Here is a 19161-nt window from a genome sequence, read left to right as displayed (position 1 = left end):
GGGGGACCATCACCTCCCAAATCTCCTCCTAACAAAACAAATTTCAACTGGAAATAGCAGTCATCCTCCCTCCTGTCCCATGGATATATTTCTGCAGTTTCATGGCATTTCGTTACCTGACACAATCCCATCCCAAAGGAACCGTATGCCCGCACTCATAAATCAAGTTCAGAGTAAGTGTTTCATGGTCTACTGGAATGAAAAGATGTTTTTAAAAACTCTATATACTTTGAAATTTTAATGAACTAATACTACTTTGTCAAAGTCAGATACATAAAAGCCAGGAAATGCAAAGAAAGTAGCCTAAGCAGTTTTCATTTAATTGTATTATGATATGACCTTTAATGACTTGATTCAACAACATTTCTTCCTTCAACTGTTTTTAGCATTTCATCTCTTAGATTATTTAAACAAATGGAAAAGATTAATTTCTCTCTATGGATAACTCATGAGTCAACATTAGCGACAGAACAATTAGATCAACACCCCAGACCTCTACAATACTTGAGGTAATTAAGTAACCACTGGGCAGAGCCTACTGCCCTTCAACACACAGACCAGTGCCGCGGGGATGAGACATGGAACTGCTTCCTCAAAGCAAGAATCCTCCTTGTCCTGTCCCACTGCTGCCCATCCTGCTGCGTGTCCTCTGCTTCAAGTTCTGTCTCAGCTACAGTGTTCTGTAGCCCATCTAAAACATCTCTTCCAGAAGAAGTTGGATTCCTGCCTTCCAGCAACTGAGCTCAGCTTCCAGGCCAAGTGCCAGCCGTGCCTCCAACCAAACTTGCCTCTGCCACCAGCTCTGCTGCTGGTCCCTTTGGAGACTGTCCACTGCCTTTTCCTAGGAAGCTCCCTCTGCATCAGAATTCCCCTCTCAGCACCTGATCCCAGAATCAGTTAGGCTGGAAGAGACATTTAAGATCAAAGTCCAACCATCAAGCTAACACTGCCAAAAACCATCACTAACCCATGTCCCTCAGCACCACATCTGCCCAACTTTTAAGTACCTCCTGGGATGGTGACTCCAACACTGCCCTGGGCAGCCTCTTCCAAGGTTTGACAACCCCTTCAGTCAAGAAATTCTTCCTAATATCCACACTGAACCTCCCCTGGTGCAACCTGAGGCCATTTCCTCTTGTCCTATTGACTGTTCCCTGGGAGAAGAGACCGACCCCCCCTGGGTACACCCTCCTTTCAGGGAGTTGTAGAGAGTGAGAAGGTCTCCCCTCAGTCTCCTCTTTCTCCTTTTTACATTTTTATGTTAAACAGTAAATGCACACATATGTGTGTACGTGCACTCAATTGCCACATAAAAGTGAACATGGCTTTTAGCAACTTAATGTGTGAAAAAACAGAAAAATTTTACAGAAAAACATACTAACTCATACTTTAAAAAAGCATATACAGAAATGGAAAATAATGGAAACGTATTCAATCTGAAACTAGAGTTCTATCTGTTCTGGACCCTCCTGACTTCTCCAAAGCTTCACAATCCATTCCAGTTCCAGTATTTAAAGGGTGGGTACAAAGACGGAGATTCCCTTTTTACAAGGAGTCACACAGAAAAGACAAGGGGTGATCAGGACAAGAGGCAACGGGCACAAACTGGAACATAGGAAATTCCATCTCAACGTGAGGAGGAACTTCTTCACTGTGAGGGTGGCAGAGCCCTGGAAGAGGCTGCCCAGAGAGGTGGTGGAGTCTCCTTCTCTGGAGACATTCAGGTGGACCTGCTCTGGCAGGGGGTTGGACTAGATGATCTCCAGAGGTCCCTTCATTCTGTGATGGTTACAAGTTACTCCTGGGGAGATTTCCTTTGGACACAGGAGTAAAAGTTTTCACCCTGAGAACAATCAGCCATTGCAATTATCTCCCCAGGGAAGCGGTGGATTCCCCAACATCGGACACGTTTAAGATCCAACTGGACGGGGTGCTGGGCCAGCTCGTCTAGACTGTGTTTTTGCCAAGCAAGGTTCGAGCAGATGATCCTTGAGGTCCCTTCCAACCTGGGAATCTGCGATTCTGTGATTTTAACACAAACTGTGGAAGGTGCAATTACAGAACAGCAAACCCGATCCCAGCAGCTCCGCTCACCGGAGCGTGTGTTACCAAGATGCTGAAGGAACACAGAAGGTGAATACGTGATATTTGAAGCTCCTCTGTGCTGCTCTAGATGGATAGAGAATCAGAAACAAAAAAAGCTGCCACTTAAAATTTTTAACTTCATACAAATGTAAGCTGTCACAAAATACCTTTGCATTGTGTTCATACTACTGGGAAAAGCTGCCATTCTCTTATTAACAATTCTTCCCAGCATTACTCAGTCATCGCACATTAGAACCGGCAGCTGGAGAGTTTTGAGTGATAATGAAACCTGTAACAAGCCATCTTCAGCCGTCTTTTCCAAACAATAAGGGAATTAAAATTTCAATTTAAATGCAGAGGTTTGAAACACGCTTCAGTGGCAAAATTACTTCAATTAATGTGAGTGGAATACAAAGACCAGGCTGCAGAAACGCCATGCAGGAATCCGAAATTATGCCATTAGAGCGTTTGCATCAAACTAACACGATGACTGCAAAGGTCTAATTTCGACTGTACATATCACAAGGCTACAGGCAAGAGTATTAATCAGTGCTCCAATTTCAACGGGAGGGATACGAGCTCCTTGTCAGCTCACACTTTGGGCTTTTTATAAGCCACGAGCATCTGTTTACCTCAAGGAATGAAACAAAAGGACAGAGAGATCTCTATACACGCTGCATCCCTGACAGGTTAGTAATTATTTTCCATAATATTCCTATCATATAAAAGGAAAAAGGAATTATCCTGCAGGCAGTGAGTGATTACAACATCACAGCCTCGCAGAGGCAGCGTTAACGGAAGATGGCTGGAACGTTAATTGGAACAGGCTGCCCAGGGAGGTGGTTAAGTCACCATCCTCGGATGAGTTTAAGAGTCGCTGAGATGTGGTGTTGGGGGATATGGTGTAGGGAAGAACTTTGTAGAGTAGGGTTGATGGTTGGACTCGATGATCCCAAGGGTCTTTTCCAACCTGAATGATGATTCTATGATTCTATGGCAAAAACCAACGAGCCTGCAGTGATTTTTGGCTACAAAAAAGCTCCCAATGCAGGTAGGTTACTATTTCTTTACTACAGGCACGCTTCTTGTCGAATAAGAACTGCAAGTGTCAACGAACGGCTGAAATAACGAGTTCAGTTCTCAGCTGAGATTTCTCTGCATTCATCGATATAAAAAAAAAGTAAAAATCTAACAGCTGCTTTTTACATCATTATCATTTGATTTCTTAGAAAACATAATCTTATTCTGGAAAACGAACAAACAAACAACAGCACTATACACTACTCGTACTTCAGCGAGGTCTAATATTGGCTCTATCTCACAGCCTTATGCAACCTTATCCCCCCGCACACACACACGTGGATGTATGCAAGTGTATAAATAATAAAATCCCTGCATACCCAATATACTGCAAACCAGTAAGATACCACAAATACGTATATTGCAAACCATTTCTAAAGCATATTCTATGATAAATCCCACGTATTGTTATTTTTCTTCTCACACTTCCTATCTTATATTCCAGATAGGAGATTAATTACTTTCCTGGAATTTCCTTCTGAAAATGTTTAATTGAAAAAACCAACCATCCAACAACGAAAAAAAAGCAACCAAACTGGCAAGTCCATCAGTAAAAGAAAGCACCAACTGGTTAACGTTTCAATTGATACTGATGTTAACTCTGAATACTGTGGATTCCCCCCTATACTGAACACCCTTAATTTACACCTACTTCTTCATCTCTCATAATTGAAAATATCAGACTAACACCACACACTGATTTCCTACATCAGAAACTAGAAGAGGGAGATTTAGATTACATATTAGGAAGAAATTCTTTCCTGTGAGGGTGGTGAGACACTGGAACAGGTTGCCCAGGGAAGCTGTGGATGCCCCATCCCTGGAAGTGTTCAAGGCCAGGCTGGATGGGGCTTTGAGCAACCTGCTCTAGTGGAGGTGTCCCTGCCCAGGGCAGGGGGGTTGGAACCAGATGATCTTTAAGGTCCCTTCCAACTCTAATCATTCTATGATTCTGTGATTCTAAACCTGACAAAAGTTTTGGTAAAACCTGTCTGAGCTCTTCTCATCTGCCCTGCCTCAAGTCACTGCACTGTTGATCTGTTTTCAGGAAGTCCAATAGGTTTTACATAACATTTTATAAAGTATCATAAAAATTCCACTTTACATTACGCAACAGAAACAGATACATTACCCATCCCAGATGGTTTACATTACGGTGGGAAAGACAGAAGATATAGTTCATATTAAAAATATAAGTTCATAAGTTCAGCCTTCCAATATCTGAAGGGAGCCTCCAGGAGAGCCGGAGAGGGACTCTTTGTCAGGAGATGTAGTGACAGGACAAGGGGTAATGGTTTTAAATTGGAAGAGGGGAGATTTAGATTAGATATTAGGAAGAAATTCTTTCCTGTGAGGGTGGTGAAGCACTGGAACAGGTTGCCCAGGGAAGCTGTGGATGCCCCATCCCTGGAGATGTTTAAGGCCAGGCTGGACGGGGCTTTGAGCAACCTGCTCTAGTGGAGGTGTCCCTGCCTATGGCAGGGGGGTTGGAACTAGATGATCTTTAAGGTCCCTTCCAACTTTAACCATTCTGTGATCCCATATTAAAAGGACAGCGAGACTCGAAGGAGAATAAGATTGAGAGGGTTCCTGGAAGATGGTTTAAAAAAAAAAAAAAAAAAAGAAGAAAAGGAAAATTGTGACCAAATGATAGAAAGATGAATGGACCAGATGTGGCATGAAAAGAGAACAGGAGCAACAGAAAACAACAGGAAGGTGATGGCAGACTGAAATCAGAGAAGAGGATGTGACGTGACAACAAAAATCCAGATGGGGTTACACGTGTCATCAAAGAAAGCGATGAGGAGACTGACATCAAACTATTGAAAACATTTAGAGGGAACAAGGTAAGTTTTAGAAAGCCTTATTTAAGGTAAAATGAGATAAAACAGTAAGGAGGAAATTAAAGTTCAAGTCTGGGCTCTACAAATATGAGGTGACAACACAAAGATTTCCAGCTCCTTATCCTGTTGAATAATGACTTATTAAGAAGAAGTGAAGAGGCACAGCTAAGAGAAGTAAAAAGACATTAAAGTAGAAAAAAACAATTACAAAAGAAGGCAATGAAAAGATTTCCTTAAAGGCATTCTTTGGCAAACACAAAGGGGAATATGATCAGACATACTTCTTTCGCCTTCACTTTTGGACCACAGACTGCTTGAGGTTGGAAAGGACCTCTAGAGAACATCTAACCCACCCTCCTGCTCAACTATGGTCACCTACAGCCAGCTGCCCAGGACCACATCCAGTCTGGTCTTGAAAATTTTCCATGGACAGAGACTCCACAACTTCTCAGGGCAATCTGTTCTAGGGTTCAACCACATTTACAGCAAAAAAAAAAAAAAAAAAAAAAAATGTTTTCTTATGTTGAGACAAATTCCTATGTTTCAGTCTCTGCCCACTGAGCCTCTTCTCCTGTCCCTGGTCACCACTGAGAAAAGTCCAGCTCTGTTTTCTTTGCACCTTCCCATCAGACATTTATAACCACAAGATCTCCCTGAGGTTTCTCTTTTCCAAGTCCCAGCTCTCCCAGCCTCTCTTTATAGACCAGATGCTCCTGTCCCCTAACCCTCTTTCTCATCCTTCACTGGACTCGATCCAGTAATTCCACCTCTCTCTTGTACTGGAGAGCCCAGAACTGGACTCATGTGAGGCCAGAGGAGAGCGGAAGGATCACGTCCCTTGTAAAGTTTTTGATTATTGGTAGAAGTGAGTTCCAGGAGAGAAAGGACTGGAGCCTGGTGGGGAAGTGTGCTTGTTAAATTCAGAAACAAAAACAAAACAAAACAAAAAAAAAACAAAAAACCCAAAAGAAAAAAGAAAAAAGATTGTTATTAGAGAAGTTCAGGAAACTTCTACCTCCACAACAAGACTGGAATTGAAAGGTATGCTTATAACAGAGATGGCACTGAAGAGGAAAAATGCTTGAAGGGGGGAGGGGGGGGGGGGGAGATGAAAAAAGAGCCGGAAATAGTTAGAAAGGATCAAGAGTCCTGGTAAAAGATCTAGAGGAAGACAACGAGAGGTAAATGCACCTAAATAGTAAAAGACAGTCTCCCCTCTCAACAATGCCCTAAGTTGTGAGTGCATTCTGGATACGAATAGAAGTAACAGGCAATAGGACAAGAGAAAACGGCCTCGAGTTGCATCAGGGGAGGTTTAGGATGGATATTAGGAAAAATTTCTTCACCAGAAAGGTTATCAAACATTGGAAGAGGCTGTCTGGGGAACTGGTGGGTCAACGTCCCTGGAGGTATTTAAAAGCTGGGCAGAGGTGGTGCTGAGGGACATGGGTTAGTGGCGGCCCTGACAGTGTTAGGTTGATGGTTGGACTCGATGACCTGAAAGCTCGCTTCGAACCTAGACAATTCTACGATTCTGTGAGAAACAGGATAGTTCTTCCATAACAAAAAAAGTTTTGAACTATTGGATTAGTTCAACTAATTAGATTAGTTGAACTATAGCATTAGACTAACTATAAAGAAAGAAGCTGATCCAGGTAGGTGTCGGGGAAATTACTTTCAAAGGAAAGCACCAGGTTGCAAAAGCTGAAGGAGATCTTATGCGCAGATCAAATGGGTAAAGAACTAGATAGTTACAGAAAGCACCAGGATCAGGACAAGTACAGAGGTAAAGATGGCTCTGAAAGCCAAGAGCTCACCGACAGGATGGGAGACCGTGACGCTGAGTCCAGTCAGGAAGGATCAAAACAAAACCAAAAGGAATCACAGAACGATATGGCGTTGGAAGGGACCTCTGGAGGTCATCTAGTCCAACCTCCCCTGCCAGAGCAGGTCCACCCAGAGCAGGTCCCACAGGAATGTGTCCAGGGGGGTTTGGAATGTCTCCAGAGATGGAGACTCCACCACCTCTCTGGGCAGCCTGTTCCAGTGCTCTGCCACCCTCAAAGCAAAGAAGTTCCTCCTCGTGTTTAGATGGAGCTTCTTATGTTCAAGTTTGTGCCCGTTACCTCTTGTCCTGGAAATTCTCATGCAGGAAATTCTAGTACAAGAAAGCATCAAGTGACAAAAGAAGAATCTAAGCAGGAAAAGAAGCAATTAACACCACAAACAGCAGAGTTGTCTGCAGGTGATGAAACAGCTGACCAGTGTGTTTCTGGTGGGCACCGGCGCAGCACAAGGTCCCACATCTTACCAGCATGTCTGTTGCGTTGAGGTAGCGCTTGCTGGCCATGCACTGTTCCAGCTTCTGAGGCACTTGCTTGATGTTCTCTATCTCGTCCAGCAAATTCAGGACATGTTTGTGCTCGATTCCTTCAATCCAGAGCTTGCGCAACTCATCCCGCTTGCAATGCAGCAGCATTTTGCAGGAGAGCAGATTCTCCTTCACCTAGAAGCAACACGTCAAAAGATTAACTAAATCTAGTGCTTCTAACACAGATCATCCCTTTCCCACAATTATTTTATTAGAAATTTCCAAAAATATCACAAGACTATAACCAAATCCAAGTTCCTTAAAATTTCTTGTTATTCCCTTGAAGGGAAACGTATAGTTCATACAAATAGGAACTGCTTTCAGAATCAAATGTTTTTAGTACAAGTTTCGTACCACCAGGGAAAATTTAACTAAATATCTTGTACAAATGCAGGATCCTACAACGATCATCAAAGACTTATTTGTACGTTTTCCAAAAATCAATTCAGTATTTTGGCATATTGCAAGGATCCAATTTTCAGTGAAAGCAAATAAGCCACTACTAATTTTTCTGCTGTAAACATTTTCCATCTGCCTATTAAATCTTTTGGCATGTCTCCTCCTTTCTTCAACTTTGATGTCCATTTCTTGAAACACAATTATTAAAGAGCACAACCATTTTCCTACTACCTCGAGCAATACCAATTTTCTATTTATTTTTTGGGTTTTTTTTCAAGATATAGCTTCATCAGAACAAACAGCAGTTAAGATACAGTTCAATTTAGGATTTCCATTATTTATTGAGGCCATTAAACCACAGAATCATAGAATTGTCCAGGTTAGAAGGGACCTTTAAGATCATCTAGTCCAACCATCAACCTAACTCTGATAAAAAAACATCACTAAACCATGTCTCTAAGCACTATGTCAACCCGGCTTTTAAATACCTCCAGGGATGGGGCCTCAACCACTTCCCTGGGCAGCCCATTCCAAGGCTTAATAACCCTTTCCATGTAAAAATTTTTCCTAATATCCAATCTGAACCTCCCCTGGAGCAACTTGAGGCCATTTCCTCTTGTCCTATTGCCTGTGCCCAGAGAAGCAGCTTGGCATTTGCCACTCAGTTTGTTTCCGAGCCTCATGCCATCCTCTCTAAGTGGCAAAGTCTCTACTGTTACAGAACCACAGAATGATATGGGGTTGGAAGGGACCTCTGGAGATCATCTAGTCCAACCCCCTGCCAAAGCAGGTCCACCCAGAGCAGGTCCCACAGGAACATGTCCAGGCAGGGTTTGAATGTCTCCAGCGAAGGAGACTCCACCACCTCTCTGAGCAGCCTAGAGTTCTTTCTTCTCCATTCTTTCTGCTCACACACGCAGCCTGCGTTCACTGCTTTCAGGTTCTCCCAGTATCCTATGGTAAGGTCAGTATAACCTAGCTTTTCCTGCATAATGCAACTCAATAATACATATTAAAATGTGGAAGCAATTAACAACACAGCTTCACACATTGCTTTCACACCACTCTTGTTTTTGCGAGAAGTTATGAATACTTAGGGCCCAACCTTTTCTCAGGCTGAACTCTCACTGAATTACACATGAAGAGAGACTCTCAGAAGTAGGCCCTTCAATTTATTTTTAAAATAATAAGCCTTCAAAGCACTTCAAAGCAGGAGCCCCACTTCAGCTGCACGTTCTCCTCCCTTGTCCAACTAAAGGCAGTTTAAAACTAAAAAAAAACCAAACCAACACCTGAAACACATAGATGGACCAAAATACAAATGGTAAATAACAATAGCTACATAAAACAGCCTCCATCCAGAGTCCGACGAGACTAAGATTTCAATACAGCAATATTGCACTCTGAAATGTCCTTCCGCAAAGAATAACACAGGAAAATCCTCAAGCCAACCGAAAAGCTCATGTAAGAGTGTCATAACTTACTGCAAAAGCAGAGGCAAACGAAAATGGGTACAGAGTTCATTTCAGACCTAATCCCTGTTCGATACCTTAATTTAAACTGTTTCACTGGCCCAGCACACCTCGCCAGTGGACGGCTGTTCCATACAGCCAAATTAGGTCAGCCGAACGACTGTGGGGCCAGAAGGAATCTCACAAGACATTCCTACTCCTGTCCTAGCAAGAAAGACGATCAACTCTGTCTACATTTGGGAGCAGGGGACGGAGTGAACAGGAAATCTTTAAGAAAGAACCTCCCTTTGGTAGACCCTATTATTTTTCCTTCATAAGTCAGTTTTACAGTAGTAACACCTCTAAAGCTACATTCAAAACAAACCCCCTCCCAGCAGGAATTCTTACAAGAACTGACTAAAAAAAGGTGGATATCCACAGGGATCTGGACTATCCATCGCTTCCATGATTCCTAAAGCAAGTAAACGCCTGTACCTTCATCTACCTTCCATAAGAGGAGAAACATCAAAAGAAAGTCTGAAAGCGTAACACAGATTGATGACAAACCACATATGGGGCCTCCCATGAGATTAGGTCAAAGCTACTTCAATACGTATTGACCAAAACTAATAAGAAAACTTAAATATCAAAAGGTCCTTCACCCTTACAGTCATTCTTTTAGGCGGGACCAAAAGGTCACACCCCTATATGTTTGTTTTGACCTCTGTAAAACTCAGCGTACTGTGTGAAAATAGGCCACTGGCTACAGTTTGTTTCAAATTTACCGCAATTGATCTCTGCTTTCAAAGCGCCGAGCTTTGTACATAAATCCTAGAATGAACTCTTACCCTTGGAAAGCATCAGAACGGTCTCATTTTCTTTGAAAATGCTAAATGAATTTTAAAAGCCAGAAAGGTCAGTACATTGCCCCAGAAGGGTAAGAGCCGACTGCTCCTAAAGCATTGCTGCGAAAGGTTTTGAGATGAGACCTCCACAGAGCCGGGGAAAAAAAAAAAAAAATAAAAAAAAATAAAGGAATAGATTTGGTGCCTAGTTTGCAAAGTTTAGGTATAACAAACCAGAGAGGACTAAAAGATAGGACAGGAGTCCAAAGAACTAATCTATCGCTGCAGGGAGAGAGCAGATGGAACAAGTCCACAACAAAGAGCGCCAGAGTTATTTACTGGCACGTTACCCAAGTGTGAGCACTCAAAATACAGCACGATACGGGGGCACAGAGTTCGTGTACATTCACACAACACAACTGAGTTGGGAAATAGCAGAAAAAAAAAAAAATCATATTCTCCGAGCGAAAAGCAAGCTGATGAATCACTCAGACTATTTAGGAGGTGGTTGGAGGCCAACATATCAAAACACGAACAGATTAGATGGAGAGGTGTTAGCTTAGCAGCCCTTCGGCTTCAAAAACCCGATAGCAACATGCCCAGACAATCAACGAACAGGGGGCACTGCAAAGCTTTGCGCTTCGTATCCACCTCTCCTTCTGCTTTTTAATCACTCGTGCGCTCAAACAACAGAGATATCCTGTGGAAAACATGGTGCCAGTAAGACACAGGCTGCGATCACTCTATTAGGACTGGATTGTCTGCTCCCAGCCGTGCCACAGAGCGATAGGACAAGGGGGAATGGTTTTAAACTGAAAGAAGGGAGATTGAGATGAAATCTCAGGAAGAAATTCTTTGCTGTGAGGGTGGTGAGACACTGGAACAGGTTGCCCAGAGAAGCTGTGGCTGCCCCATCCCTGGAGGGGTTCAAGGCCAGGTAGGACGGGGATTGGAGCAACCTGGTCTGGTGGGAGGTGTCCCTGCCCATGGCAGGGGGGTTGGAACTGGATGGTCTTTAAGGTCCCTTCCAACCTGAACCATTCTATGATTCTACAACTTGAAAAATCAGGCCTAGTTCAGAATTAGTGGGTAACAGTGCTCTCTCAACTCATTTTTTAGTTTAGTTCAGAATGACAGCAAGCAGCTGGAAAAGGGGAGGGAGAAATAAAAATTTAAAATGGGAGCTTACACCATTACACTACCAATAAAAGCACAGTACAGAGGAAAAATATAGAGGAGTTACACGGATTTGTACCCAGAGTACAGGGTACCAAGCGGATGCAAACACAGAAAAACATGTAAAAGTTAATTTTTCACCTGTTTGATCTTGTTGCGCGAGTTGGTGATGCGCTCGGTGATGCTCTGGTAGGTGCGGATGGCAGTGGTGAGCTCGGTGTAGTGCTGGACAATCAGCTCATCCAAATCCCGGTCACATTTCTCATAAGCTTCTTCCAGACGGCCTTTCTCTGTCTCTCGGTCCTCAACATCATCACTGGTAGATAAAGTCCTAAGAACAAAATTATTATAAAACTAGGGATGTTTTGAAATTCTATCCAAGGACAATTTTTTAGCCTTTCCCTAAAAAATGTACTACCTACCGCAAACCAGTCTCCTATTAGTCTGTACTGAGTGAAGTTTATTTCTGGTAAACGTGTCTGTCTGGTGTTCAGTAAAGAACAAAGTACTTCAAGAAAATAAAAAACCCCATAAATGTTGTGGTTTATTACTTTCCCAATTTTCAGATGTTTCAGAGTTTTCCTACTACGCTACCGGATTTATGAAAAGGGAAAGTTATCCATTAGTTATCAAAATTCCAGAGAGTGGTTAATATGGGCGGAGTAGAACATATGAAATATATCCTGATTTATTACTTAAAAAGACCCATAAAGAAGAAATTCTACTTTGGACTCAGGGACCAGCGCAAGTGTATCTATAGCTAAATAGTTAGGAGCATTGCAGTTACTACTACTTACCCGTCAAAATTACACGAGGAACGTCACAACTACATAGAGAAATGGGTCAAAAACCTACCCACGCCTTCCAACCAGTTTTCAAACATACACCAGGACAGCAAAGAAGTGTCATGGGCCCTTATTCCCCGCCCCCCCACACACTCATTTATTTTAACCTCTGAGTAACATGGTAGAATCATCGAACGGTTAGAGTTGGAAGGGACCTTAAAGATCATCAAGTTCCAAACCCCCTGCCATGGGCAGGGACACCTCCACTAGAGCAGGTTGCTCAAAGCCCCATCCAGCCTGGCCTTGAACACCTCCAGGGATGGGGCATCCACAGCTTCCCTGGGCAACCTGGGCCAGGCTCTCACCACCCTCACAGGAAAGAATTTCTTTCTAATATCTAATCTAAATTTCCCCTCTTCCAATTTAAAACCATTACCCCTTGTCCTGTCACTACATCTCCTGACAAAGAGTCCCTCTCCGGCTCTCCTGGAGGCTCCCTTCAGATATTGGAAGGCTGTTATGAGGTCTCCCCGGAGCCTTCTCTTCTCCAGGCTGAACAACCCCAGCTCTCTCAGCCTGTCTTCATATGGGAGGTGCTCCAGCCCTCTGATCATCTTCGTGGCCCTCCGCTGGACCCGTTCCAACAGGTCCATGTCACAGAATCACAGAATCTTCTAGGTTGGAAGGGACCTTCAAGATCATCTTGTCCAACCATCAACCTAACTGACAAAAATAAACACCCAAAAAACAACAAAATGCAACACCATCACAAAACCATGTCTCCCAGCACCACGTCAACCTGTCCTTCCTGTGTTGAGGACTCCAAAGCTGGACACAGTATTCCAGGTGGGGTCTCACGAGCGCAGAGTAGAGGGGTAGAATCACCTCCCGTGACCTGCTGGCCACACTTCTCTTGATGCAGCCCAGGATGGGGTCGGCTTTCTGGGCTGCCAGTGCACGTTGCCAGCTCATGTTGAGCTTCTCATCCACCAAGACCCCCAAGTCCTTCTCCTCAGGGCTGCTCTCTAGCCATTCTCCACCCAACTTATATTTGCGCTTGGAATCATCCAGTAAGATTTTTAATTTTTCCTTTTTTTTAAATCAATGAAGTTTGAGATTCCAACAAAACTGTCAAAATTTAATGAAACTGGCATGAAAAAGAAGTTTCTTGATGTCACTCCAAATTTCTGAGGTTTTCTCAGGAATCAGTACAATCTTCTCTTTCTTCCTCTCTCTTCACCCCACTCAACCCCTCTTGAGACCCTGGATCCTGCCCCCGGATCCAGAAGCACACCCTGGAATGACTCGATCCCACTACCAGAAAGACCAAGGAGACAGCAATCACCAAAAAGACATATTCTTACGTCCTACAGTACACGTAGCACTCAAAAAGTTGAGTTTTGACAAAAAGTCATCCTGAATTTTCCTCTTCCTTTATCCTTGGAAGGGCAGTTACGGTCCACACAGGTTTCTGCTTTAAATCAGCAATACAGACATTGAAAACTCTATACTTCACGGTGAACAAGAGATCAGTTATAGTGATTATGACCTAAACACTGGTATATCCCAGCCTTAAGAACCAGAAGGATGAATTCTGTTCGCTCTACTGACAGTTTCTGAACCAATTTGATGAGTGAATAAGCAACAAGAAAGGTATTTTAAAAAAAATAAATCACTGCATGCAAATTGTTTTGGATCACATGCTGGAACATCATGAAACAATCGCAACTTTCAAAGAAATTCAGAGCATCTATTTGCTGAAAGTGAGGTGCCTTTTATAAATACAACCAGTAAAGCACGAGCACGTGGAGACTATTATTCCATTTAAATCACAGAAGCTTAGGTCTCTGAACTGAGGCACCCCCTTAAGACGGTACGCACGCTACGCTGAAAGAGGAGAAAAGTAGTAAAAGACTAGAACAGCCATTGTTTTCAACCCCAAAGACTGAAAAAATACAGCACCAGGAGTAAGAGAAAACTTCTTGAGGTTTTTTTCTGGATTTCTTAAGCAATTTTTGGAGGGGTCAGATAGTTGGAGGAGACAAAAAAAAAAAACAACCACTGCTGAACGCTGGTGCTGCTCTCTGCAACCATAACTGCTTTCACTCTGGATTTGTTAAATCACGGAATCATGGAATTGTTGGAGTTGGAAGGGACCTTCTAGAGATCATCTAGTCCAACTCCCCTGCTAAAGCAGGGTTGCCCAGAGCACATCACTCAGGGCTGCATCCAGGCGGGGCTTGAAGATCTCCAGAGAAGGGGACTCCACACCCTCCCCGGGCAGCCTGTTCCAGGGCTCTGGCACCCTTCACTGGAAAGAAGTTTCTCCTCATGTTTAAATGGAACTTCCCATGTTCCAGCTTGTGCCCGTTGCCCCTCGTCCTGTCACTGGGAACCACTGAAAAGAGTCCGGCTCCCTCCTCCTTCAACCCACCCTCTAGGTACTTGTAAACATAGATAAGGTCTCCCCTCAGCCTTCTCTTCTCCAGGCTAAAGAGTCCCAGCTCTCTCAGCCTTTCCTCACAAGGGAGATGCTCCAATCCTTGAATCATCTTTGTTGCCCTACGCTGGACTCTCTCCAGTAGTTCCCTGTCTCTCTTGAACTGGGGAGCCCAGAACTGGATGCAGTATTCCAGTTGTGGCCTCACCAGTGCAGAGTAGAGGGGGAGAATGACCTCCCTCAATGGGATGTCCAAACTAAACCCAGTATCTCCTGCTGTCAGGGAAGAAAGGAAACATCAACTTTACTTGCCATAACTGTCACTTGTCCTCGACAGTAGAAGTTATAAAGTGTGAGAACTTCTTGTACATCATTGAAAAATAAAAACAGAGAGAAATGTGTTTCCTATGATTTATTTAAGAGAATCTTCAATGACAACAAGCAGGACACCAGAAGGGTTTGGATTTGATAGATTTTTCTGAATTCTTCAGTACCATCAGGACAGTAGTAGGAACTCTAGTGCAGAAGCTCTTCTCAAATAAACACAAAGAATTTAAACCTACAAGAAATGCTCCCTCCCTCTCAAAATGTCAACACAGGCATACCCAAAACTTCCAGTTCATTACTCTTTCTTCCTTTCAAAGAAAAACAACAGGCTGCACCACCCACTCAAGGGCTCCATCTTTAAAAAGAAAAAAAAAAAAAGCCATTTCACAGGGGACCACGATCCCAGAAAGAGCAGTTAAGAAAACTCAAGTGAGCAAGGAAATCTGTAGTACCATATGGAACACGGCATGCGAGGAGGACAGGAGCACACGCGCTTGTCCTACTCAGCTACCAAGGAGGACAGAGGAATTAAAGCCAAAATATACCCTACAACACCCTGCAAGAAGACAAGGTACCCAAGCGATGTCTTTTATTTTATGTGGTTTTAATGCTCCTTTTCCCTTTCAGATGGCAGCGGCAGAAGGAGGCCATAACAGACACCACAGGAAAATGAGGAGGAAAGATCCTCTTCTCCCTGCTCCCAAACACCAAGAGCCACACATTTCACAGAAGATGCGGGTCCGCCTCTCATCCTGCAGAAGGAGCACGCAGAGATGAGGACATCCCCCCCATCACCGTTTCACTGACAGGGTAACTTCTTCCAACACAAGAAATTTTTTTGTATCATTTCAAGTTCCTTGTTTCATGAGAGCTATAGAAACAGGAAACCTTTCTGATGTTACTACATTAATATTCTACTTCCAAACATTCTTAGTTGTGCCTTAAATTACATTTTCACCAAAAAAAAGATATTTTTCTTAATTTGTACTGTACGCAAAGCACCTTAATATCATGCAAAAACACTTCAATATCATGCAAGCATTTGACACTGTTCTCTATGACATCTTGTTCTCTAAATTGGAGAGACATGGATTTGAGGGATGGACCACACAGTGGGATCAGGAACTGGCTGGATGGCCATGCTCAAAGAGTTGCAGTCAACGGCTCAATGTCCAAGAGGCAACCAGTGATGAGTGGTGTTCCTCGGTGATCTGTACTGGTACCAGCACTGTGTAACTGTTTAACACGGACAGTGGGATTGAGTGCACCCTCGGCAAATTTACCGATGACACCAAGCTGCATGGTGCTGTCAGTAGGCTAGAGGGAAGGGATGCCATTCAGAGGGACCTGGACGCTAGAGAGGTGGGCCTGGGCCAACCTTATGAAGTTTAACGAGCCCAAGTGCAAGGTCCTGTGCCTGGGTCACAGCAATACCACGCACAAATCCAGGTTGGGCGGAGAACGGATGGAAAGCAGCCCTGAGAAGGACTTGGGGGGGTGTTGGTGGATGAGAAGCTCAACATGAGCCACCAATGTGAGCTGGCAGCCCAGAAAGCCCCCCACATCCTGGGCTACATCCCCAGAAGCATGGCCAGCAGCGCGAGGGGGGGGATTCTGCAATTCTGCTCTGGGGAGACTCCCCTGCAGTGCTGCCTCCAGGTCTGGGGCCTCAGCACAGGAGAGACACGGACCTGTTGGAGCGGGGCCAGAGGAGGCCCCGGAGATGCTGGGAGGGCTGGAGCCCCTCTGCTGTGAGGACAGGCTGAGAGAGTTGGGGGGGTTCAGCCTGGAGAAGAGAAGGCTCCAGGGAGACCTTAGAGCCCCTTCCAGTCCTTAAAGGGGCTTCAGGAAAGCTGGGGAGGGACTCTTGATCAGGGAGGGGAGCCATAGGATAAGGGGGAACAGTTTTAAACTGAAAGAGGGAAGATTTAGATAATATATTGGGAAGAACTTCTTTGCTGTGAGGGTGGTGAGAGCCTGGCCCAGGTTGCCCAGAGAAGCTGTGGCTGCCCCATCCCTGGAGGGGTTCAAGGCCAGGCTGGGTGGGTCTTTGAGCAACCCAGTCTAGTGGAAGATGTCCCTGCACATTACAGGGGTTGGAAGTAGATGAGCTTTAAGTCCCGTTCCAACCTAAACTATTCTATGATTCTAAAAAGCACCTGGGAAGTAAGAACAGTAGTTACAGCGGTTCGAAAATAAGCCTAGAATTAAGAAATTGTGTTACAGCCTCTGTTCTACCACAGATCTCTGATGGTGCTTACAGCTCCCCCTCATTGCAGACTGCATCTTGACACCAGAGCATGAGCAATACAGCTCATAGCTACTACAGACTCCTTGGGTAAATCTCTGCGTTTCAGTGGAATGGGCTGAGCAGGCAGATCCGTGTCCTTGTGGCCCAGTTTCTCTTTCTCACCTCGGGATTACAAAGCACCGGTTCCTCAAAGCAGCGAGCCGCGATTACATGCGCTAAATACCACTGGAACACTCCAAGGCTGTTAGCAGAGGTCACGTAAACACTTCAGACTAAGTAATGGATGAAGATGTGCTAGAAAATAAAGCTAAGCATACAGTTAATGCAACAATATTAAACATACAGTACTTGTGAGATGCAGTGAAGCTCGGGTTCATGCTATAATAGGTGAATAGAAAGCACATCCAAGACTGTGTTTGGGAATAAATCATCCTCCATCAAGAGCTCCTGCAGATGAATACACTTTCTTTGTGAAGAACTGCTTATTTTTGCTAGAAGAATGTTCTTCATTCAGCTGGTTACACCAGCCACGAATGTACACCCTTTTTGGGAATTGACATATTGTTAGAGTTTGAGGCTGAGCAGTATTGCTTGTCTCAGTAGTTAATGAAAACATCGATTCTCTCTAACCGGCATTATAGATTGCAGGAGAATCCTGGATTGCTACAGACAACGTAGAAGCAGAACCAAATTGACCTATACCACAGACTAGAAAAATTTTTCATTTTAATTAACAAAATTCAATTTCAAAATTCTTGATCTGCCAAAGCTGTTCAAGCTTTGGCTTGAATCCATCTGCAATGCCACTAGTTGGTTACAAAAGCTAAAGACCCTTCTCCAAGGCTGAGACTTCACCGCTGTAACCCCAGAGGATGTCACAAGCCTTTTCTAATGCTCCAGCAAGTTCCTGCCCAACTTCAGCTCCCTAACAGCTTCCCGTCACATCCATATTTTTTGAGCAGATTCAAATTGCGGCGCCCAGTTGTTTTCATCCTTGTAATTGAGTTTATCCTTGCCCTCTAGAGGAAAAAATATTTTTTGCTAAAAAACACTTGACATTTGCACAGCCAAACCACAGATGTTTACGAAGCCCGAGCGAGAGGTCACAACAGGTCCTGTATCTTAGAAACCCTAAAACACGTCACAAGGAGGACAAAGTGAGTAGAGCTAGAAATCAGAACACTTTGTGAGATACCACAAGCTTATTCCCGCTGAAACAATATAATGGCAATACCTAACTAAAACTATCAATTTTAGTTGTCATTTTGCTGTTTGTCTGCTTATATATGTAATATATATTGCTGCCATCTTCAGCAGAATCAAGATGCTTTAGGGGGTGAAAAAACAGTCCATCTGGCCGAGCACTACACACCTTCTCACACAGTCTGAACTCCGAAGACCTCACCTTTTAAACCCATAACACAGCCAGCAGGAGCATGAAAATATTGCCAACCCCTATCAAAGAGAAGGGTAGCAGGAATACAGAGGTCTCAAAGCTCCAGTCCATCCAGTCTGACTTCGGGAACCTCAGCAGCACAGGCTGGGAACACAGTTGCCAGTTAACTCTTTTTCTACACTTATATTTCTCTGAAAAATGAGCTTAATACGCAGCTGTAGCCCAGAACATTACAAGATGAAAGCAAGACAAAGGAATTGCTCCGCTGCTGTCTAAAACCTTACTATGCCAACACATGGAGTGAAGTGTAGGGTCTTGCACCTGGGGAGGAAGAACCCCAGGCACCAATATAGGTTAGGGGTGGACCTGCTGGAAAGCACTTCTGAGAAGGATCTGGAAGTCCTGGTGGATAGTAACCTATCCATGAGCCAGCAATGCGCCCTGGTCGCCAAGAGGACCAATGGGATCCTGGGCTGTGTAGGGAAGAGTGTGGCCAGTAGGTCGAGGGAGGTCATTCTCCCCCTCTACTCTGCACTGGTGAGGCCACAACTGGAATACTGCATCCAGTTCTGGGCTCCCCAGTTCAAGAGAGACAGGGAACTACTGGAGAGAGTCCAACGTAGGGCAACAAAGATGATTAAGGGATTGGAGCATCTCCCTTGTGAGGAAAGGCTGAGAGAGCTGGGGCTCTTTAGCCTGGAGAAGAGAAGG

General features: G+C 44.1%; 1 protein-coding gene across 1 annotated transcript in view; it reads right to left on the bottom strand.

Moving 5' to 3' along the window:
• The window catches only part of EXOC4 (exocyst complex component 4), a 487556-nt gene that overhangs the window by 447391 nt on the left and 21004 nt on the right, over positions 1-19161 (bottom strand). Inside the window, exons 2-3 of the mRNA XM_074168558.1 lie at positions 11393-11582; positions 7321-7515 (exon numbers count right to left, since the gene is read on the bottom strand). Of these exons, the coding sequence (XP_074024659.1) occupies positions 7321-7515; positions 11393-11582 (385 nt within the window). The remainder of the gene's footprint in view (positions 1-7320; positions 7516-11392; positions 11583-19161) is intronic.

This window comes from Numenius arquata, chromosome 2, assembly GCF_964106895.1.
Source record: "Numenius arquata chromosome 2, bNumArq3.hap1.1, whole genome shotgun sequence".
NCBI classification, from domain to species: domain Eukaryota; kingdom Metazoa; phylum Chordata; class Aves; order Charadriiformes; family Scolopacidae; genus Numenius; species Numenius arquata.
The sequence above is the reverse complement of the archived record's forward strand: the minus strand, read 5'-3'. Positions and strand labels throughout refer to the sequence as shown.